Source organism: Columba livia, chromosome 3 (genome assembly GCF_036013475.1).
Source record: "Columba livia isolate bColLiv1 breed racing homer chromosome 3, bColLiv1.pat.W.v2, whole genome shotgun sequence".
Lineage (NCBI taxonomy): Eukaryota > Metazoa > Chordata > Aves > Columbiformes > Columbidae > Columba > Columba livia.
The window spans coordinates 72075283-72100139 of NC_088604.1; the positions used below are offsets into that span (position 1 = coordinate 72075283).

Sequence of the window (24857 nt, forward strand, 5' to 3'; positions counted from 1 at the left end):
AAAAATAAACGCCAAGAAGATTTCTGTGAACTATAGAAAAACTTAGGTCTATCTCCTGTGTTATTTCAAGTCTAGATGGAATAAAAGATGTATGCAATAATTTAAAAAGCTGAATCTAGCTGAATCTATAACACATAAATGTATAGGACAGGAAGGCTAACAAGCTGCTGAAGTGACATTTTAAGTTCTAATTATTTTATGCAGAAAGAAACCGAGGAAATTGCAACTGAAGCAGTTGACAGCTTATGTCAGTGCATGATGATGATGCTAAAAAGAATCTGGGTCTCAGACTTCTTTTCAAAATGGCAAAAAAAAAGCCCAGACAACCCTGTCAGTACTGTACAGTCTAAAACTAAACAGCTTCCTAAAAAGGAATATTTTTGGTAACATGACAGAAATAATGGATCACAATAACAATAGCAGGATTCTCAAATAAAAGAAAAAGGGCTTTGACACTCAGTAAGAAAAGTTAATCTAGTTCTGCTTCATGACATACCTGAGACATCATGATGACCAAACAGTTGATATCAACTCTTGACCAAATGGTCTTTTATAAAATGGTGGTAGAACTCACAGCTCATTAACTTTAGATGCTTATAAAGAAAGGTACTTCTAAAGAAAATTCAGCAATTTCAGCAAAGGAAGAGAAGGCTTCAGAAAAGGCAAAGAGTTTTGATTTAAAGTAATTGATTTAAAGTAATTTCCTAAGTCACAGCACACATAAATAGAGAAATTATTAAAGAAGAACATGGGACTTGATTTGAAACTTGTCCCTGAAGATTAACAAAGATCAACATATGATTGCCACACTAAGGAGTATAAAGATGATAACTTCACTTTAATGTTTTTTTTTTAAGTTAGCATAAGGCTCCCCTCTATCTTCCAGACCTCAAAGACACTGCAAAATTCTCCCTGCCCTGAATATGGGACAGATTGATTTAGCCCAGAGTCATAATGCTGTATGGATTAAAGATGCTACATTAGAGCTTCAATATCAGAAATGGCTATATTCAATAAATATAAATGGTAATAGGAGCCCACAGAGTAGAAATTTTGAAGCTTTTGTTTAAATATTTCATATGTACTGGACAAGATTAATGTATTTCCATGCAGACTGAGTAGACATCAGTACAGACAGTACGTCTTGCAGCTCTGCTGAAATTATTAACATCAACATAATCAAATTTTATCAACACCTTTTTAGACATGAAAAATTATTTTTCAAGGAAAAAGAATGCAAACAAACAGTAAGTCTAGGTGGTTATGGAGACTGCAACAAAACATTTGGAGAATACAGATGACTACAAAAAGTTGTTTATTAATCCTGAATTTTCAAATTTGAAAAGCATTTCAAACAACAAAATCTATGAGAATAATAGCATTATGAGCTATGAAAAACATGCCAGTCCCTCCACAATCACAACCTGGCCGCTGTCAGTGTCTGTGAAGACATATTCTGTGAGAGTTCCTTTTCACTTGCATTTCACTATTCTGAATTCTGATATGAGACAGAATTTCCTCTTTTTCACCATTGGAAATTTTACCTCTTCTAGGAGTTTGTTGTTTTGTTTTTTACCTATATGCAAAGCATAAAAATGGAGGATACTAAAACCTTTTCAACTCCATACAATTTGAATTAAACAACTATTCTTTTCCTACTAGGGTTCCTCTTTTGAGGAGATGATTTGAGTTAAACATCAGGGAAAGCCATGCATCTGTTGTCCTTGCAAAAAGGAAAGATACCTTAGCAGGTTAATACATACCTTCATCAACAACATTAGCACTGAGAGAAAGGAGAAAACAAGCAACTGCCATAGAATTGAATGGATATTGCATCATGTCCTAAATTCTAATCTCAGTACCAACAACTTTTTTTGCTACTATTTTGTACCAATCATATTTTAGATTATCACTTGCAATAGATATGAATCTGAAAGAACTAAGGCAGTTGGATAAGTAGGAAAAATATTCACACAGATGAAACTTTACACCCCAAACCAGATCTTGTCAAGCTATATGTAAATGCATAGAAGAAAGGAACAGAAGTGAAGCATCTGTGTGTGCAGGGTTTCTGCATTTGTTTCTAATAATAACTAAGAAACAAATAAGTTCAAGTGTTAGACTGGCTTTCAGTTGACTAGACAAAGATAAAGAAATATGAAGATAACTGAAGTATTATGCAGTATTCTGGTGGACAGCAGGATGACCATGAGCCAGCACTGTGCCCTTGTGGCCAGGAAGGCCAATGGCATCCTGGGGTGTATTAGAAGGGGGGTGGTTAGTAGGTCAAGAGAGGTTCTCCTTCCCCTCTACTCCGCCCTGGTGAGACCCCATCTGGAGTATTGTGTCCAGTTCTGGGCCCCTCAGTTCAAGAAGGACAGGGAACTGCTGGAGAGAGTCCAGCACAGGGCAACGAAGATGATGGAGTGGAGCATCTCCCTTATGAAGAAAGGCTGAGTGAGCTGGGTCTCTTTAGCTTGGAGAAGAGGAGACAGATGGGGGACCTTATTAATATTTATAAATATATAGAGGGTGAGTGTCACAAGGATGGAGCCAGGCTCTTCTCGGTGGCAAACAATGGTAAGACAGTGGGCAATGGGTTCAAACTGGAACACAAGAGGTTCCACTGAAATTTGAGAAGAAAATTCTTCTCAGTGAGGGTAATAGAACACTGGAACAGGCTGCCCAGGGCGGTGTGGAGTCTCCTTCTCTGGAGACATTCAAAACCCACCTGGACATGTTCCTGTGCAACCTCACCTAGGCGCTCCTGCTCTGGCAGGGGGATTGGACTAGATGATCTTTTGAGGTCCCTTCCTAACATTCTGTGATTCTGTGATTATATGGGGATAAATTTTAACAGATGGAGGCAAAACCCCTCCCATGTAGAGCATGTGTGTATAGCTTTAAGAATGTGGATTCTCCTAGGATTTTTAGATTATCTTAAAAGCCTTAGGACAACCCACTAAGTCAAGTGAGAACCCCCCTCTGATATACAAAAAGGCTTTTCACGTATGCTTTCTGGTACACCATTGTTTGAAAGCTGTTTAAACTACAGGTAAATGTGGTGACAAATCAACTACACCAAATCTATTCTCTCTATTGTCATTGGCAGTTTAAGAGTTGTATAAGGTGTTTGTAAAAGGCACAGATGGTCAAGTGGCAAACCGCTGACTCTGAGTGCTTGTTGAAAGGCTCTCTGAAGGTGGCATCAGTTCATGTGACGATTTCTACTGTTAATAATGTTCATAATAGTATAAGAAGCTGCTTTCCTTCATGTGAAAATCAGAAAAATATTATCACGTCATATTAAATTTACTGTGAATTGTGGCTATAAGGATATATTGATTTCAGAGGAAATAATCAGATGCTTATGGTCAGGCATATTCTTTTGAATTATGCTAAAGCAGTGGTATTTTCTTTCTGGCATAGTATTTTATGCATAAAGGAATTTGAGAAAAGAAAAATATGTAACATGTTAAGATTGGTTTTTTTTTTTGAAATTTTAAAAATTCATCCTGTAATTGATAAATACTGGGTTTTTTTCAAGATTATTACAAAAATGCAAGTTTTCACAATTTATTGCTGCAGCCAGACCAAACATGCATATAACTCTCATGAAATAAAGGCCTTCACTTCTGTGGCTTAAGATCTCAAAAATTAAAGTATCAAACTGTTTTCTGAGTTTTGCTCATCAAGAAAGACTGCCAATTTGCTTAATAAGTGCAGCCTACTAACGCCTCCATGGAGAGTAAACTGAGACCTACAATCCACTTAATGGTCAAAGTTCCAAGAGAAATGTAGTGGCTTGAATGTGAACCCTAAAAAATTTGAAAATAAATTGAAATACACTTTGGGGTAGTAGGATTTAGTCATATTCTTGTATTGGTTGAAATAATATCTTTATTTTTCCTTTTAAAAGCATCAAGTTTCATAAAATGTTCCTATTTCTGCGAATAGTGTTTGAATTACTATTATAGCTGAATTTCATGGTTATAGCACACCAGGAATTATTTTCTACAAATGGAATTGCTATCTGTTTAAGGCAGACAAGGAAAAGTTCCTAAGTAAGCAACTGCTAAATGCTTTATAAATATTTCAGCAGTACTTCTCCAACTGAACAGCAGTGGGTAAACTTTATCAAGTCATGCAAAAGAAGTTGACAATTAAAACCAGCTTATTTCCTTTAAGTTTAGAAAGAGGTGAAGTTGGGGGTGATAATTTTACATCTAGCTGTGTCGTCTTGCTTTCAGATCCAGCATTCTTCTATTATTTTTGGAAGCATGTCACCCGTGAAGCTGGAAAGAAAATGGAACTGCTTTGGCTGTTTAGATAGAAAATTTTTGTTTGTTTTAAGTGAAGGTTATCTCTGTTGTGTTTAATAAATAAGTAGTTGATAAAGCTAATAAAATATGTAGTAGCTTTTTAAGCAATTTCTTAATCTATTTCAGGGGCTTCTGATTTCACAACTTTTTTATTTAATAGATAAGGGCTTCTCCCAGAGGATCAGTATTCAGTCCTACCACTTCATTCTTCAGTCTTAAAATGTAGTAGGTGGGCAAACATATGCAGGACTGTAAGACATATAGGGCCTGGACAAAGAATTGTGCTGTTTACTCAAAACAATGCAAATAAGTAAAGGTAACATGGGTAATGAGGAATGCACCATTCCTGTCCTCTTTAGGTATTGTTTTTAGTGTTCCTATTCCATCTTTTCAGATGCAGTCAAGTAATTTGCTATTGAAGATAGTCATAGGATGGGATTTTGTGCATGTTTTTAATTGTGGGAGGGTGATGAGGGCCCTGTAATAACTGCTTTGCTAGCTGAAGCCTCTAGTCATGGGAATTTTCCTGGTGCATTCTATAGAGAGCTGAAGCATGACTTTATGAAGGGTGGTAGACTTGTTGCAAACCTATTTGACTTTCTGGATTTTTATAAGGTTGGCAAGTAATTCTAGTCCAGTTCTTAAATGGGAAATCAGTGCCAAAATGTTGTTTCACCAAAACCATGGATGGACTCTGTCAAATCAGAATTAGAATGCAGTGATTTTTATCTCCTCTGTCCAGTGTTTAATCCTTTAAACAATGTTCTGTCATGACCCAAGCAAGTTTCTTGCTAGCTCACAGCTCAACCCAGCCTTTCAGAGTAAATGTCTTCAAGTAAGTGATTCACCTGGATTGTTGTAGGGCTAATAACCGAATGATTCAAAAGCTCACTGACCCAATGGGGACCTATTCTCTTTTGTGAAAAACCTAGATGTTTTTATACACTGTTCCCAGTTGGAGCAAAGAAAATTTCTGTGTTTTTAATTTTTCCGTGGTATGGAGATAAGGTTATTTGCACAGTTCTAATAAGGATTAGAACAGTGTTATTTCAATATATTCTGAAAGTTGCTGTCATAGGCTCCTTATTGTCATCTCACCTACTATTCCATCTATCTAATACTTATTTTTCACCAAAACAAAATTAATATTTAAATAATTTGAAATACTTTTTTGTTATGCTTTTCAAATTAAGCTTTCCAATGGAAAACATCAGACCTACACATGATGTCAGCATTAGAAAACGTACTTACCAAAACACATAATGAGGCTTATTTACAATCTCCTAGGTGTGAAATAACTGCCAAATAAAAAAAATAACCTCCTATCAGATTTGGTTCTATGGCAGCTTCAGTTAATTTACTTCTAGTTACCATAGACATGTAATTCCCTTACCTTCACTTTCGTCAAGTGAGGTAGCATTCCAGCTCTGTTGAACGATCTCAGTACGTTCTCCAGCAAAAAAATATTTTAACAAAATAATGCGAGTAGTTTCCTGGCAGATCAGAACATTGCAAAGGCTCAGAGCAGGATCAGGCAGACACCAAAACTAGTGCAAGAGCAGAGACAGTATAGATCCACCTGGAAGGGAGGGCAGGACTTTGGCAATTTAGAATAACAAGAAGTAGGATGGCTATATTATGGGCTTGTTTTTGTTCTCTTCCCTAGATATCCTCTGTCAGAGTCACAATAAGAAGTTAGGATGTTAGGTGTATCCAGCATGGACCTTCATACACATGTGCAATGCAAGTGCAGAATAAGCTGAGAATAGCTTTCGTAATACTTCACAGTTTTACCTGCTGTTCTTTGAAATACACATAGATATGCGATGATAATGTATAAGAGCATAAAAAAAAAAAAAAGAAAGGTTTCAGAAATCAGAAAAAAAATGTATCTATTATTAAAAAAATAAAGCCACATGTTTAATTTTGTTTCCTAGCCAGCAACATTCTTATAACTTGCTGTATGTAGATTTGGCATCCAAAAATACATATGCAGCCACAAAGAATATTGTGGTTACTTCTTCATCAGGGAATAGTGCAGGCCAATAGGAGAGGATCACCAAAGGAAAAGAGCTGATGCTGTGGATATGATGTTTTACATGCCTCAGGGATCTTTGTCCTTCAGACTGACTGTTGTCTGAAAGGACTCTAGTTCATTCACTTAGAAACTGCTTAATGATGTGAGCTGTTACTGGATGCCTCTTCAGAAGCACATCTGTGATCCCAGTTGAAACATGAATGCAAAAGTTTCAGCAAAAATATAGGTGGTTATCAGATTTAGTGGAATTGATCCATGGGAAAGCCTCTTTCTAGCAGAGAATAAGAGATGGAGGACCTTCTGAGAACAAAGTGCTGTAGAGCAGTTTAAAACATACGCACATCTGCTGTATCGAAACAGCTTATCTTTTCCCCAATCAAAACTAACATTTCTAAGGTGAAGAAATAGAGTAATTCTGTATGCGGCTTATGACTTTCAGTATTGTCTAAAGGCAATAATGAGATACGGTATCTTTGTACAAAATCACGTCTGATTTTTCTTTCAAGTTCTGGTGCTTTAGAAGCATTTGTAATGTTCACTGACCTTCTATCAGTAGTTTCATTTTGGAATCTTAAAATTGATTTCTCTCATTTTTACTTTTGAAGCTATGAGATGGGCTTTGATCTGTTGTCCAGACTCATGCAGTAGCCCCAGAAGCAGCACTTAAGCATTAGATGTGGCACCATTTAAATCATATCAAGAGTGACACATGTGAAGAAAGATCTCCCTGTTTCTTTTTGGATATAAAAAGCTTTTGTCTGATACATGTTGATGTTCTTTTGATATTGAATGCTTGTGATATTGATATTAAATAAAAAGAATTAATGTAGAACTCAAGAGTGCCTATTGGGACATCTTACTGTGCCTCTCCTATCAGTTTCTTGTTCAATTTTTGGTATGTCTGTGTAGCAAAATCAAAACATGATTATAGAATGCCTTAAGCACCTATGTTAGTTTAATCAAATTAGGATCAGTAAATGAAGAAAGAGCAACATAAGCTTTGTTACTTATTGCAAATCAGAGTAGACACTCTTGGGGATGCCCGATGCAGGTTCTAAGTGTTAACACTCGCTCAGATTTATGTTTCTAAGTCTTTACCACTACTATTACTAATGTTTATTAAAAATCTATTCACCAAATACTATTATCATGCTATTGTTTTGTTGTGTTAGTAGGTAACTGCCAAAATCTTGAAGTTTTCTCAAACGTGATTGGTTTTCTTGATGATGGGCTTGCCCGTGTTACAACTATAGAAATGCATAAGGTACCTATGTGCATACTGACTCCAGAACCACAAGCTGGGGATCATGGCTTTTGCACCGAGGCTTGCTGTCTGGACATGAGTTGTAAATCAGTGACGTTGTGCCAATGCCTGATCAGCCAAGAGTTCTATCAGAGTAAAAGGATGAGGACATTGCAGTTGGTGGTTATAGTAAAGCTTTGTATGTCAATAAATGGTGATGTTTCCTGTGGGGAAATCAGTGGGTTGCCAGTAGGACTATGATGCATTAGCCAAGCAAAGTTTTAGTTTAACGTATATACAAGAGGAGGATGAGATAAAGACCCTGTTAGTGGTTGCACAAACATTTCCTTGATGTTATCACCTTCACATCTCTCCTGAGACAGTAGCATGGACTAGTAGACTCTATTCTGTGGATGCAGTGCAATTTTATACAAATCTGTTTTTCAGTTTGAATACAAAGAAATAAAACTCATTATTTCTGAAAACATCACTCTTCAAGATGATATTATGGTGTTATATTTTCAAGGAAGACTGCATTTTTTAGGTAAGACAGTTGAGCGGTCATGTAACTTTTGATGCCTATAGCTTCAAAAATAAGTTTAATGAAATATTTTTGTGGGTTAAAATCCACAAAAGATCTGGTTAAATTCCAGTTTTCCTGTAAAAACCAGACAAAAATATTATTCTTCCCAGTTGTTATCTAAATGCATTAACCTGGATTATTCAAATAAAGACATGTCTCTAACCATTAAATTTTATTATGTCAGCACTCATTGAAGAAGTAGCCTCCTATTTCTTCCTGTCCCACTCCATGCTGTTCCCTCTCTTGTGCCAGCTTAAGTGTTCAGTCATCTTTGCATTAAACCATTTTAAGGATCTAATAATTCACAAATTGACCTAACAAAAAAAAAAAACAACCAACAACACACACACACAAAATCGAATCCCTTTTTTCCTGATCTGCTCCTATGAATACCTACATGAAAGCTTCTGTCATTAATGGAGGGCAGTACCTTGTGGTAGCATCCAGCCACATGAGGTGGGAAAGACCACTTATCTCCCTGTCAGTGGCAATTTTTTTCTGGTTTAAACTGCTCATGAAACTAGTGTCAGTTTTCACAAAAATCACCAATTGTCGTATGCAGATACGTGTTTAGGTCCCTGAGTATGCATACACTCTGACACTCAGGTGATGTGGAAAAATCAGTCTTCAGACAATTAATCACTGTTTAAGTCCAGCTTCAAATAATTTTTCTTAGTCATTTTCCTAATGTGCCATCACTAAAAAGTCTACAAATGCAACCTGATACAATGGTTTTAAATGGCCACAAGGCCACAAGTCAATGAAAGAAATATAGTCTTTCTCCTTTTGTTTTGTTTGTTGTTTTGGTTGGTTTGTTAGTTTGGTTGTTGGTCGTTTGTTTTTGTTTTTGTTTTTGTTTTTGCTTAATGGCTTGTATCTTTTATCTTGTCACATAGTTCAACAGCATAGAATTACAATAAATTAGTTTTGCAATTATCAAACTCTTCAACTTCTCTTTGGCATTTAACGAACCTCAGAAGCAGTTTATTGCTTCATATACTTTGCCATCATGAATATTAGCCTTTAATTAACTGGAACTTCAATCTTAAACTTTCTAGCTACGTTGCAATGAAATATTGTAGTGAGGTTGAAGAAGATAGTATTTTTACAGTTTTTCCAATGAGTGGAATACTTTCAGGATGACCTTTTGAGTCAGTAATTATAACAATAAAAAATGTAAGACAAAACTTCTTATCACAAGGAAAAGCATTGTATGCTTTCTTTTTGTATATTTTACTTAGTCGCATAAAATCACAGAGAAGCCTCAGCTGAGAGGGACCTCAGAAGATCACCTCGTCCAGCCTTCTATTGAAAGATGGGTCTTGGATTTGTTTTTTTCAGGTCTCTGCCAAGCCAAATCTTGAATATTTTCAGGGAGATTCCACCTCTTCTCTAGTCAGCCTATTCCAGTGTTTAATGTTTCTCATGCTGAAGAACTGTATTCTTGTACCCAGGCACAACTTCCCTTGAAGAAATTTGCACCTGTTGCCTCTCGCCCTGTGCATCCTTCTGAAGAAAATACCTTCATCTTCTCTATAACTCTCTGTTGGGGATTGGGAAACTGTGATTAGATCCTCCCTTGAGCCTTCTCTTCTCTGGGCTGAACAAATCAAGTTTCTTGAACCTTCTGTCAGGATCTCCAGACCTCTGATGATCTTCATGATCATCTGCTAGACTCTCTCTCAGTTTTTCAGTTTTTGTCATGAAGTGGGAGGACCAGAACTGGACACAGTATTCCAGGTGTGTCCTAGCAAATGTTGAGTGGAATTCTTTGATCTGCTGACTCTGTCCTCGCCGATGCAACCCAGGGCTCATCCTGCCTTCATTGCTACAAAGGCACTTCTCACTCAAGTTTAGGGCTGTCCATGAGAATTCCCAGGTCCTTCTCAGCAAAGCTACACCCCAGCTCTTCAGATCCCACCCAGCTTGTACTGCTGCTTGGGATTATTCTATCTCATGTGCAAGGCATTACACTTATGCAGTCCTTGTTTGGCCCCGTCTTAGTTTGTGAAGGACTCTCTGCACAGTGGCTATTCCTTTTGGTGTATAGTGCCTCTCCTCCCTGTTTGGTGTGATCCACAAACTTGGTAAACAAGCATTCAGTTCTGCCATCCACATCCTTTATAAAGATGTTGAATCGTATCAAACCCAATACCAGCTTCTAGGAAGTACCTTTGTGATCAGCTGCCAACGAGACAATGAAAGCATATTAGTCTTACCCTAAAAGTTCAAGCCATAACATTTCTGTAAGATTTTGAGAAGTGTAGTTTATGCTAGCAGCTTGGTAAATAAAATACTTTCAACTATCACCAGGATCAGGTACTACCTCTCTGATTTCTGCATTTTTTCCCTAAAATTATGGACCAGTTGTGTCTTCAGAATCAATCCCATTGCAGCTGCGAAGGTCTTAATGAGCTGTACATAGAGAAATGCTAAATCTGCATGAGGAAAAGAGCTATTGAGGATGGTAATTCAGCTGTTAGGAAAGACTGTTCAATAGTTTTCTATTGTGAGAAACATACCTTTGGTAGGAAAAGCAAAAAAAGAGGTAAAGTTGACTGTGTCTCCTGGAGAACTTGACTGGCCTAAAGATTTTGAGACAGCTTCTTACTGTAAAAATTCTGTTCCAGAATTTAACCATTGCTCTTTTATTTCTTTTTTGTAGCAATTAATCTGAATCCATGACTGGCATTCCAGCATTGTGATAGTCTGCAAATAGAAAATTAAAAGAAGTCTGGTTTCAAAAAGTGTTACTTGAAAGCCTATAAAAGTATATTTTTAAAAAGCATAAAAAAAGAAAAACATAAGACAAAATAGGTCAGGAATTATAAAAAGTGAAAGAATAAATTATACACATATGCTTTTCCTCAGGTAGACTGTTGAAGATGCGTGACTGGAATGGCCCAAAGAGAGATCTGCATAAAAGAACAACATGCAGAATACCAAATATGATGTTGATGGTTCCCCTAGTAATAAAGACAGGAAGAAAAGGAAACAATTTGCAAAAGGCAAACAGTATTAGCTTAATGCAGCCACTCTAGAGAACACCTCATAATCTACTTTTATCAGAGGCAAACAGAAAGAACAAGTTGCCTCCATGTAATAAACTTAAAAGTAAAGGAACAGTACTTCTCAGTCATGCACAGTACCACTTCTTCAATGGAGGGACAGTTGCACTCTTCCTGCTGACTGGTTGGTGATATTTCTTTGTTCTAGGCAGATCTTAGGCTCATTCCTTTGGAGCTGGTTGCTCTTCCTGGTATTTAAAAGGTCTCTATGCCTATTAGAGTCCAAACTGACAATAAAAATATCTTTAAGACAAAGGAAGAAAACAACAGCTCTTGCTAGACTATTTTAATGGTATGCTGCTGCTTCTCTAGCTATATACACTACTTTGCTGGTTATACAGTACAAGAATTATGAGATGCATAAGATGGGTAATAAACTGCATATTGAAATGGAGACAATAATGACATGTAATATTGAAATGAGAGATATGATAGTAGATGAAAGTTATTAATGGAACTTCTTAAGAAGTGGTTTTAAGGCTAATCTTATTTAATATTTTCATTAGTGACCTTGACAAAAAAAGAAATTAGGATTGTATAATGAAATTTATAGTTGACATAATGTTTGGAGTTGTTATTAAAACAGATTAAGATCACGATGTCACACACATGGAAGTAGAAGACCTTGAGAACTGGTGTAAGAGAAATTGAATGAAATATAATAGTACAAAGTACAGGATAATGCACTTACAACTAATGACAAGAAATTCTGTTATTAACATATAGGTCATCAAATGGATAAGATAGTTGCTGTGACAGTTGATCAAAGGCTAACTATAAGATGTTAGTGTGATGTCACCATGAGAGACTAAATGTAATACTAGATGACCTGCTATGCTGTATCATGTGAAAAAGGATAATACTCATTGTATTTCTGACCAATGGTAATGTTGATTTGGTAAACCCAAATGCATTTCACTTTCATCAGCCTTCCCAGTCACAGCTTGAATGTACAGAAACTTGTACCATTCCCAACACTGACTTTTGGCAAGGAATTCTATAAATGCATTAGTTGTTCCATGAATACAAAACTACTTTTGTTTGTTCCAAACTTGTCGCTTACTAGATTTTTTTAATGCCCTGTACTTTCACTGGAGGAGACAGCGGAAAATCTGTCATTCATCCTCTCTGTGAAGTAATGGTTTTGTAGATCCTTATTCCTCCCTAGTCATCATTTTTCCAGTTTATTTTTTTCTTATGAAGGCCTCTCTATACCCTCAGTGATAACCCTCCTCTGAACCTTTTCTAATTCTACCATATCTTTTTTGGAGGTGGCAGTTCAGAGTAGGCATGTGATTTAAGATGTGGTATGTGGTTTCTAGCCACTGAAGTAAGATAATGCTCAGCAGCCTTTCAACAGGCAAGGGACAAATGGACAGATTTGTAGTTAATTTTTGAAAGACTTTGTAGATATAGTAGAGTAATATTAGAGGAATAAGAGAGGAATGGATTTGATAATCAAGATCTGTTTAGTCTTTCTGGTTTCTTTGTTCCCTAATAAAGAATAAGAAGAGGTTAAATAACACAAACATATTTTCTAGAAAATTTCTAAAAGTGCAGCAGATAAAGGCTGAGTGTATTTACTAACGAGTTCAGAAGAAGAAAGTATTTGGTTTCATATAAGATGCAGTTTGGGAGTACATTATGATAGTCCGCAAGAAATAATTAAGATTATATCTCATGTAATCAAGACAACATACACTTTATCAATAATTTCAGTCAAAAAATTAATAAACAGTGACTCCTAATATTTTACAGAAAATAATGTTTAAAGCATGTGTGAAGGTCCTGTGTGTGAAAAATATGCAAAAAAAAAGAACATAGATGCTTTTCTGCTGGCCTCAAATGAGTAGTGACTCATAGACTTGCCTGAAATACAAAAAAAAGAAAAAAAAGAGAAAAAAAAAGACACCAAGTGAATGTACTTATACTAGAGGCATAGAACAAATTGTTCCTCTACAGAAAAATAAGTGTAGATTTATTTACATTGGTTTAAAATGCTTTGTTTTGGAGTATTACTCTCAAGGCTGCAGATCTGTTTACTACGCAAAGTTACAGCTATGCATATCATATCTGTTTTCACTAGACATGGTCTATCTGTGACAGCAATATGCAACAACAGGTCACAGTTTAGTAGCCCTAGTTCAAGTAATTTGAAGTACAGTGTAGGCATATCACTAGTGGCCTCCTCTAGCAAATCTAGCATCTAGCAAATGATGTCAAAATACTTTGGAGGAAGAAAGTGCCAAGTCAGATTTAGATCTGTAGTTAGCACAATTAAATTAGAGAATAGCACAAATAAAGCAAATTATGTCACATATTTGCATTTCGTTCACTGGAAAGCTGAGTGTCTAATGCTAAAAACTAAGGATCACTGAAGACATAGAGACAAATAGAACAACACAAAATACCAGATATATGATCCTTGAAGATCTCACCTTCTTTTGAAAATGGCACTTTCTGTGTTTTAAAAGGTAGCAAGTCATAAGGGCATTTTTGGAAAAAAAAGAGATGCATAGAGAATTGTAGGAAGTTCTTAGCCCAGATTTATGGCTAGAAAAAAAAGAACAAAAACACAAGAGTTTCTCAGGGAAGAATCAGTTGTCAAGGACATTTGGGATTAGTTTAGCACTCTCAGGCTCTTTCAGCATTTGAGATTAGCTTTGTTAATTAGCTTAAGCAATAGATTTCTTATAAGTACTTGAAATTCTATTATCTTAGTGCCAATTGGTAGTTGCTGTTACTACTATATTTGGTTGAGGAAAAAGTTCCACTGTGAGTATTTTGGAATTGGACCATCATTCAGGCACTCAGGCTATGCAGTATGCCGACCAGCAATAACTCAGATAAGGAACTACGCAGAGCTGAATCAAATGTCGTTCTCCAAAAGCAACAGAAGCAGAGAAGAGAGGTCTGAGAGAGAGTTTCCTTCATTTCTTCCAGTGCTTCAGCCATCAATACTGAAGGGCTGGAAATCCTATGAAGGCCAGATACATGACATTCAAGGAAGGGATATGATGAAGGAGATTAGGTAATGGCCAGAGAAGGAAAATGGAAAGTGAGGATAGTTATACCAGATGGAAACTAAATCAAATGTTTTCTATAAAGAAACAAATAGAAAAATATTTCTCAAGGAGAAATGCTTAATTTTCTAAGAACTTCCACTATATAATGTGAATATGTTTTTGCTATTTTATTCTAGCTTAAAAATACTGGGGTAATAGAGGTAGCTGCTTTGAAATATAACAGTTTTTATGGGACAATGTGAAAGTAGTAACAAAAAAGCAGCTAACAAAACCTGTAGATTATTGCCAAAGCGTACTTTCAAAGGAGTGAAATATAGCATGTAAAGAAGAAGGTGAATTAGAATTTGAGATATCAATGTTAGTCTTCTTGCTCATCTGTTTCTATATTGAGCCATATAAATTTGGCTCTTTCTAAGAAAATATTACCACTGAAATGTGGGGATTTTTTGTTTTTGTTTTTTAAGGTTAGAGGGCCCCCACTTGCAGGAGCATTTAAAGAAAGACCAACAAAACCCACAGCATTTCGCAAGTTTTATGAGCGAGGAGATTTCCCATTTGCCCTTGAGCACAATGCTAGAGGACACAGAATCGCCTGGAAGGTAAGTCATGGCACAGCTGTGACAGCCAGCTGAGCTTATTGAAGTGACATCTCTCATTGTCAAACAATGTTGGCTTATAAGTAAACAAACAGAAATAATTTCTTAGCAAATGGAAGATGGTGGGGAAGCTGTTAGACAAAGGCCTCTGAGTCAGCTGTCTGCCTTGACTAACAATCAAATTATATGCTGCAAAAAGGAAGATGACAGAGTTGCTTTGCCTTAGTGAATTGTCTCCTGCCCAATTCATCTCTATTTTTATGAGGACCTGGCAATGCAGCCTGTTTCAGACAGTCCATCAATTGATGGAAGTGGCTGGATACAGCAAGCAACAGCCATTTATCTCTCCCAGATTTCACCTTCCTGCAGGACACTTCCAAATAGAAGCTTTAATTACCTAAATGGATAGGTCAAGATTGCCTGCTCCCTGAAAATGCAGAGCAGAATACAAACGAAGGCAGATTCTCATTCCACAGCTGTACTCTTGGTCTACAGCATATGTCAGACAGCGTAATCACTGTCATACGTGTCCCTGTTAGAGGCTGACCTCCACTGCTGAAACCATTACAGCTCCGACATTTCTCTGACAAAAGGTTAATTGGCTTCAAAATAAATGTATTGCCTAATGACACCATTCTAATGCGGCTGTGTTCCTCTCTAAAATGCTCGGTATTGTTATTTGTAAAACTTGCCAATCTTATAAGTAACTACCGCAGACTTTTAAATTTAATTTGGAAAATGAATGCTGATCTTTAACCTGCTCCTACTATTTAATTATTTTGGTTATCATGAATTACTTTATTGTTTTGTGTTATTTATTGGACTGGAATAAGATTTTGCCGGAAGCACTGATAGTTACAGAAAATGAACATGGTATGCATGAGCAAAATATGTCAGATTTGTAAAGTGTTTTAAATTGTCCGTGTCAAGAACATGATACAAATTTTAAATTTATAGCTATGTTAATTCAACACAAAAAGGAGCAATTTTGCAATCTTATAGCTGACTCTACTCCTAATGAAGCCAACAGGATTAGACCTAGTGTGGTAAAGTCGTACTATGTAGTTTGTTAGTAACTAGATTTTAAGGTAGCTTTTCTGCTTATTGAAGTATAGAAGAGAGAATTGTGCTGTGTTCAATCAGCACATGGAAGAATTAATAGTTCTTGCAGCAAAGGGAATCTCTATCCAACAAGACTTTACCCATTATCAGAATGTGATTCCAGTGCAACTGGTCTTTAGGTGACCCACAGGCTTACAATATAAGTCTGCACCCTAATCTTTCATCACCAGGTAAGACCCAAAGGTGATTTACAAGCAACTTCCAAAATCTGCAGAATCTTGTTTTCGCCTTGAGGCATTTAACATTCTAATTTCACAAAATCAGACTGAGACGTACAGACAATTTACCTCAATTTAAATGCTATTTGATCCATATACTTCAATCATAGGGACTGGTATTCCACTAGATGATGCTAGTGACTGCTTAGTTGACTTAGGACACAAGGAAGTGGACATTAGGAAAAAGTTCTTCACTGAGAGGGTGGTCAGTCAATGGAAGAGGCTCCCTAAAGAAGTAGTTGCAGCATCAAGCCTGTCAGAGCTCAAGAAGCATCTGGGACAACACTGTCAGTCATATGATTTAGTTTTAGATAGTCTTGTGAGAGGCAGTGATCCTCATGGGTCCCTTCCAGCTTGAGATATTCTCTGATTCTGTGACATCTAAAAGCCTTCCAACCACAGCTGGATGTCTAGTATGTTTGCTCCCTGTATCTCACAGTTTGAATTGTTTGAAAACTTACTGTCTTAAGACAGTCACAATAGCAGAGTTTCTCGTGAAAGATCCAGCACATAATTTTTTGTTAACACAATTTGCAATCTGCTAGCCCAGCATGTTGCTAGTACAATGTAGGACTGAGATGTCATGCAACAGTTGCTTTTGCTATTGCTGTTTATCCTTTCTTCCAGAACAAATGATCGCTACTTCAGCATGTATGCAAGAAGACAGCAGAGTAGCTGACTATTCCATTCCTACCTTAGCATATTGCAGGGTCCAACCTTATTTCCCTTATTCCCCTTATTCTATGCTGCTTGATTTAGTCACAAATCAATCCAGACCCAGTTCTGTGTCAGGCACTCAAGAAAACAATACTGAGGTAGTAGAATTACTTGAGGCTGTTGTTTAATTTGGCATGCAACCATCATTGATTATTGTGCAATTTAAATAGGTGAAGCAGGCAAATAGGAGTTCTTTAGTTCAAAATTTACATTAGATAGGTTCTAAAGCCTTAGAGGCTGCCCACTACTGCAGAAGTGTGAGAATGTTGTTCATTGTTAGATAATATTTACAGATGCAGATAAAGTAAGGTCTGTATTTTTCACTTGTTTTAAGGACATGTGAGTAGTCAAAATATCCAACATACATCTAATAATAATTTTCATCAGTTTGTAGTATTTTTTGTAAATCTGATTAAGGAATCTTTTTACAAATATATTTTACTCAATAATGCTTAAATTCATTAAAATGAAAAAATATTTTAATAATGAAATGTGTCTAGGCAAAATGTTCTATAAAAGCTTGGCTGAGCTATATTTATTTGCATGAATCATGATTCTAGTGGAATGGTAAAGAGGAGAAATAAATGGTAACAGTGGTATTTTAATCCTGCTATAGTAGCACAATATCAATGTTTTACTGTGAAAGGGTTTTTTTCTCTGTTTAGATATAATGTGTATCATGGTTAATTTCACTCATGTTAGTTTGTTTACCAAGTGGTGCATGAGAGAAAATTCAGGGGGTCTCAGAAACATGATTTGCTGTGACAAAAGAAAATACTACAGGATTTTGTTTTTTCCTGTGAAATACACAGTTGGGTTTTGTTTTGTTTTGATTCTTTATTTGTTTGTTTTTGTAATTACTGAAACAAAATAAAACAATCATAATTGTCAGACATTAAATATTTTTTTGAACACACTTTGAACTCTTGTTCCCTATATTGTAATTCTGTGGGCAAAATTCAGTCATTTTCAGCTAGAAATGAACAATCTGAAATGTTTTAATACCCATGAATTTTGTTAACATATACCAAAAAAATATCCACAAATGAGCCTTGAATTTGTAACAATTCTGCTTATCCCTATTTAAGGCCATGATTAATTGCCTTTAAGGGCTGGCTACATAAAACTAGGGTTATAGGTGTGGATGAGATATAAATTTAAAGTTTAGGAACTATTCAGAACTATTTCTGAAAAACTGCATGCGTTGGATCCTTAATTCTGCAACAATAGTACATTGTTGTTGTTGTTTAGCTTAATTATTTCCAAAATGCACTAAATTCAGAAAGAGTCATTCTTACTCCGAATTGATCCTAAGTATACACAAGATTAAACTGTGTGGATAAACCATGGTGTTTATCTTCATGCCTTTTCTTGAAAAAGGAACCAAACTAAATGATATCTCACTACAAGATCATTATAGCAAGATGTGTCTTTCAGTCTTTAAGTTTAGAAAGGCATGTCTTTGAATACTCCTGTAATATTGGCATTCTGGTTGGTTAGTTTTACTACTGTTGCAAGTTCAAATAAACCTGTTTCAACCTAATGAAACAAAACAGATGAAATATGTTTACAACATATACATTACTATGTACAAGAACAGGAAATGGAACTTGGTTTGAAGGATTATCATAGCGGGGAGAGGGGGAAGATTTAAAAAAGCCTCTGATAATACCAAACTAAAATAATTTGGTGTTAGAGGCTGTAATTAAGTTTCTAAAAGAAGACAACATGACAACATGATGTTCCTAATCTTTGTTTTCAAAACTGGAGAAAAGTTGTCCTTTTCTCATTTTCAAAGGTAAAAGGAAACCCACTTTCTTTCTAACACACTACATAGTGAAAATGAAAGAATCCATACAAAATTAATTCAAGAATTTTCATCCTCATTGAGGGGGTCTGCTAGCAGTCAGTAAATTCTTCACTGAATGGCATACACCCAGTATAATATTTTAATATCTAATTTAAATCCTTTGTTTGTTTTCATGCTTCCTCAGTGATCATTAAATAGAACTGTATAGATGTCAGTGCCTTAAAATTGCTGCAAATACATACTACTCATATTTTTGATAAAGTAGAACCTTTTCAGATCTAGAAATAAACAACTTATTTGGTTGAATTACTCAAAAAATGTTCAAGAGTCTTTCCAAATTTGAAGCATTTGCTGTTGCCCACTAACAGAGAATGAATAATAATAGTATGGTTTGAAAATGTGTTTCTGATGTGTATCAAGCATAAAAGTTTGAAACATGAATTGTTGTTAATTTACAGATAGACAATAGTAGAAAGTGATGTTTCTAGAAAAAGAATGTGTTAAATATTTAAAAGCCTGTTGGCTGCTTCCGTGGGATCCTGCAATTCTCTTTCAGCTTGTGTAGATCACAATTTTATTTTTAAATGTAGTAATATATTCTTCTGCACAATCCCCTGCCAAGATACGAATAATAAAAGCTCATAGTCCAGACTGGAAAAAAACCTTCCATTTTAAAATACACATTACCAAATTAAAAAAAGGTCAGAATGCAATTAAACCTTTGACTAAGAAAGTTGATAAAACCCAGAAAGTATTTCTGAATTATTAAGAATGTGTTTGAAATGCAGTCTCTCTGTATCATACCAAAAGTCATCAGAACTTTTGAAAATATTTTTTTTAACAGAGTGGGGTTAATTATGAAAGTCATTATGCAGGGGTAAAAAAAAGCTTCTATTCTTCAAAGAATTTTTACAATTTCAAAGAAATGAAAACCAAATTCAAAAATGTAAATGTCTCAAGCGAAACGTCAAAATGAACATGATTTCCATCTTTTGGGGTTTGTGTTTTTTTCCCAGAGTAGCTGTGTTCACTAAGGATGAGACTTTTACCATTTTAATTTCTCTTTATCCTCTCTTTTCTATGTAGCTTGTTTTTTTCAGGGGCTAGTGTAAAGCTATAGTTGAAAATTTACTTCTTGGTGATAGAAACGAGATGCAGTGGTAAAATAAACTGTTCTGCCCATAACATCATGAATTTGGATTGTGCATACACTTTTGCCTTGTGCAGACTATCGAAGGTTGCTTTTGGTAATAGGGACTACAAATAATTTGAACATGCCACAAACCTGCAGGTTTTATTAGCATCTTTCATTATTCAGTTGGTTTTATCAGTATATTTTATATTAGTTTATGTAAAATTCTGAGCTGCTATGATTAAGCTGGTATCCGTACCTGGCACTAAGAAAAAATTTTTTGTTGTTGGTTTGGTTTGGTTTGGGTTTTTTAGTTTTGGTCTTGCGCTTGGTTTTGGGGCTTCCTTTTCCTGGAAGTGTAACCTTTTTGGATTGCTTGAGGTACAAGTTTTAAGTGAGAGAATTATTTTTTTAAAATATCAATTGATAGAGCTGGAAGGCAAACAAGTTTTCAGTTGCAGAGCTCTGAAGTAATGTATCTCAGTATTTTTCATTTTTGTGTCATTGTCTTGTCATTAAACCACATGAATAAACACCGTATGTTATTCCCTGCCTAGTATTAAGTAAACTTCAGTAACACTTCCCAAAGTTCAAATCCCAAAACAAATTAAAAATAGTTGTAGGAAGCTCATTTACACTACAGAATGATCCCATTATTATACTAATGTCTTGCAATTTATAGAGGTGAGGTGTAATTCTAGACGTTGCGGGGTTTTAATAACTTATTGCCACCAGAATGCGAGTGTCCAACTTTCCTTTATGTCTTCTGCTCTCTGTTTCTGAGGCACACTGGGCACTGGCACTGCTGCTGATCAGAGTCTTCTGGGAGTACATTTCTCTCACTAACTCAGGGAAAAGAGGTGGATGTGTTTCTTCTCAATCAGTAACAAGTTCACAGCCCTGTGAACTTCGATTGCAAAAGGGTCCATAAGTGCTAAAGCTGTGTGTTGGTGACGGAGAAAGAAACAATAGTGAAGTCCAGTGAAGAATGGGAGAGAGTCAAAGGATCTAAAAACTTTTTTTTTCTTTGGACAGCAATGAACCTCTAGATTAGTTTTGCTGCTCATGGAATTGCAGCCTTAGGTATCTGAAAGCAAAGAGAACAAACTGACGATGAAAATACTTTTCTTTTGGATTTATTTTCATATATAAGGATTTCTTTACTGATTCCATTCTATGTTTAATATCTTGTTAATAAAATATCTTGAGAGGACACTGTCATCTTAAAGAAAACTTGTAAATCCCCCACAAGTGTTGTCATGCAGAATGAAAGCTTTTTGCAAGATGATGTACAAAGAGGAGTGGCCATGGATCATGCTTAGGCAGAGTGAGTACGGCACAGAGTGGTCTTAGTTTCTGTTTTATTTAATGTCTTCATTAATGTTTTAAGAACTAGTTCAGAAATGTTTTCTCCATGCTCAGATAAAGTACCATGCTTATTAAAAATAAGATATGTACCTTTGCTTAACAGCTGAATAATATGTCTCCCTTAAAACGTAAAAAATTATTTTCTGGAAATGACAGAGCTTTCATTTCTTTTAACAACATCGATGCTGAATCTGGGGACTAGTATTCAGCTGGCATCTAAAACAGGCTTTGCAAAGAGTAGTGACAGTTCACCTGCTTCCTACAGTACAGAGCTGCCATAGTTCAATTATTAATTCCTCTGTGGCTCATTAATAGTCACAACTTATCCCATGACTCTAGAAAAATGATGGCAGTTAATTTACTGTTTCTTTTTCCCTGTGTACACAATTAAAGGCATTCCTTTACGTGAAGTAAATTGCCATCTCTTGAAAGTGTATGGAATAAAAACCCAGCCATGTATCAGAAATAACTTTAATTTAAATTTGCTAAATGACCTCTGAAAGTGAGATGAAAGATTTTCTGCTGAATGGGCTGGTGCTCCCTGCCTTTATAATTTATGTGAGAAATTAGTGCGAATGGTTCACTTTTATGGAGCAGTGCTGCTTGTAGCAAGCCTGCAGAAACAATTTTCCCCCAAGCCTCCATCTGTTCTTCAAACCAGGGCATATGCCATCTCATCGAGCTTGAAAGTCAACTGATTTATAACTCCTGAAAAGTGCATAGATTGAAAAGAAAGGTCGACTGCTGCTATGTGACAATGATTTGCTAGGCACTTGGATAAAGACAATTCAAATTATTATAGACCCTAGAGGACACAAGTGCTGTTGTAAGCTTCAGAAATTGGTACATTGACATATAGAACAAAAACAAATTGCTCCTCCTCCTTCAGTTAAACAGCTATCTGTTCTTAAAGAGAGAAACTTTTTACAAGAGAAATAGGTAATATAGCCAAGACATCTTGTTAGACTGTGTTTCAGGCAGAATAAGCTTCTCCTAGCTACACAGGTTGCTGTCTAGAAGTGTGAGGACTTGTTCCACTTTAATCTGCAAGCAGAAACATCTGTCTTTAAAAGTGCTTCTTGTTGTTTGTCAGAAAGTTTTGTTCAGCACCACAAATACAGCGTTGATGAATTTTCTGTATCTACTCTGAAGGTGGTTTCTGAGCCCTATCCCAATTAATGGATGGCTTGTTCTCTGTCCATTAGTTCTCAGCCTTCCTCCTTTTACCCAAATATTGCCAAGCTCTCTGGCAAGTGACAGAACAAATGGAATTGACAACATAAAAATCAATGTGTGTTTGATGTTTTCATTTCTGATAGTCAGATATTGTGACTGTTCTATTCTGAGGCTCAGAGACTGAATTTCTTCAACTACTTTGTCTTATCAAGTCTGATATTAGTAGTAGTAGTAGTAGTAGTAGTAGTAGTAGTAGTAGTAGTAGTAGTAGTAGTAGTAGTAGTAGTAGTATTTCAGGTAAAAAATGGCACATAGGTGCATTTTTCATTTAAGAAATGTAATGCAGAAATGATGCAATTGGAGTCTTTTAATGTGAAAATGTGGGGGCAGATTTTGCCTTGAAAAAACACAGAGGTGCACTATAAAAAGTGTGTGTGAATAGCAGGAAGAATCATCCTCTACAAGTATGAGTTTACTGCTTGTTGAGGTGATCAGTAGCATCTGTAAGATAAAAATGTCTTTGTAGCTTTCCACAATCATCTGATGTTATGTAAAAACATATTCAACAAATGTCTGTACTTTACAAATGTATTATAGTGGATGTCTGTTCCCATCAGTTTTATGATAAACTCTGTATTTCTGTGACCCTTTAACTGTTGCACTTTTGTTCTCCACTGTATGTTAGGCATGTGCATGGGGCAAATTTATCTCCTTTAGTTCCATTTCATTTCCTATACCGTTTCCAAAGCATACTTTAGTTCATCATCATTTCAGTGTCATTTTCTCATCACTAGCCTCTATGAACAATTCACATCAAATTCCTATTCACATCTACTATGCTAGCATAGTTCTGATCTGGACTCAGCACTGCTCTCATTCCTTACATTGTTATTCTGCTAATTAATAGTATCTGTTTGTTTAACACCCAGTTTTATTGTCCTTTTCCTTTCTCCCGTTTATTCTTTCATCTGTATCTCCTTTTCTTTATCTGTGAAGAGTTTGTCTTCATATGAAGTTACTCATGAGGACAGCTCAGCAGGAACTGGTTTAAGTAAGGAATGCTTTTTACATGTTTTATTATGGTGTAAATTTGTCCTTGAATAGAAATCATTCTGATTAAGATTCATGAAAACTTCCTAAAACAGCAAGATCTAAATTTTAACCTTTTATTTTTTTTTATTTTTTTTTGCTTTGAAACGTATTGGCAACTCAGTTCAATAAAATAGCTATCAATGCGGCATGAAAGAACTCTGTTCCTGCGGAGATTAAAGCATATGTTAATGCCTTGTGATCAAACCCACTGAAGTGATACTTTTGCTTATACTATATAGCAGTGATGCTAATGAGATGATGCACTTACCTCTAAAATGAGAAAAAGATATTTACATTTGTTTGTTTTCAATCATAATGATGTAACTTTCTTCATAAGTTCTAGTTTCAAATTAGTGTTATTGCATTTTTAAGACATTAGTGGCCAAGACCTTTAAAATTAATCTCATTTCAATGTGTCTGATAGAAACTCAGTTGAGGTGGCTGATTTGTGCTTTTTTATGTGGAAATTGAGGACTGAGTGTATATTTACATTTCAAATAGCAATGTTGAGGTTTGATAGTAGTAGTAGCATGTGGTAGGTTATCAGGTCTAAAATAAATTATCTTAAATATCTCTGTCTCATTAAGAGACAGTTCCCCTTGGCTTTCAGCTTTTGCACATTAATGGTCGGGAAACAGGCAATTGTAGGGAATTACAAATACTGCAGTTCTAGTACTAAGTCACAGAATCTGTGGGTTGCTAGTTTTCTTTCAGTGACTCCCTTCAATATCACATCAAAAAATGTATCTTACTCTGGTTTTAAAGGAATATCGGCTAAATAGTCTCGTATAATGAAGCAATCCAAGTGCTGTAGGACATTTTGGAATATTTATAATATTTATAATATTGGAGTTAAAACCCCAAAAAACCTAACTGGCACATTATACTTAAAAATAATTAAGTAAAGTCTTATGCATTGGAACTGATTTTCTGTGTTTTAAAGTTAATGTTATGTTAATATGTGCAGGTAAATCCATGCCTTATTTAAAGAACTATTACAAAAAGGTAGCCAAATAATACCTTAGAAGATCACAAGTAGTGACCTTTAAAGAGATATGAATATTCAGATGAAAATTTCCTGAGGCTAGAATGAGGCTAAAAAAGCATGCTGCTTCTGGTGTAATCTAAACTTCAGTCTAAATATGCATCTCTTTAGGAATATGACTTGTATCGTCATGTAGTGAATCTCATAATGAAGACTCAGTGCACTGAAGTACACTTCTGCTTTGACAAAGTCACACAATCAATGTTGGTGTGTTCGTATCCAAAGAAATTCTACTGGGGTCAGAAATCAATGGCCATACACTTAAGAAATCATAAATACCTAAATGAACCTGTACAGTTAG

General features: G+C 35.7%; 1 protein-coding gene and 1 long non-coding RNA gene across 12 annotated transcripts in view; one reads left to right on the plus strand and one right to left on the minus strand.

The window, feature by feature from the left end:
- The window catches only part of PACRG (parkin coregulated), a 232957-nt gene that overhangs the window by 41825 nt on the left and 166275 nt on the right, over positions 1-24857 (plus strand). For 3 of the 4 annotated variants that reach the window (XM_065057580.1, XM_065057581.1, XM_005508599.3), the window contains exon 3: positions 14745-14879. The exons of the other annotated variant lie outside the window; for it this stretch is intronic. In XM_065057580.1, coding sequence (XP_064913652.1) covers positions 14745-14879 — 135 coding nt within the window. The remainder of the gene's footprint in view (positions 1-14744; positions 14880-24857) is intronic. 4 annotated transcript variants of the gene reach the window in all.
- The window catches only part of LOC110363376 (uncharacterized), a 49294-nt gene that overhangs the window by 12489 nt on the left and 11948 nt on the right, over positions 1-24857 (minus strand). For 3 of the 8 annotated variants that reach the window (XR_010471447.1, XR_010471443.1, XR_010471448.1), the window contains exons 2-3: positions 10709-10895; positions 5574-10370 (exon numbers count right to left, since the gene is read on the minus strand). This is a non-coding gene — a long non-coding RNA (uncharacterized LOC110363376). The remainder of the gene's footprint in view (positions 1-5573; positions 10371-10708; positions 10896-24857) is intronic. The other 5 variants (XR_010471444.1, XR_010471446.1, XR_010471445.1 and 2 more) reach the window with 5 other exon arrangements.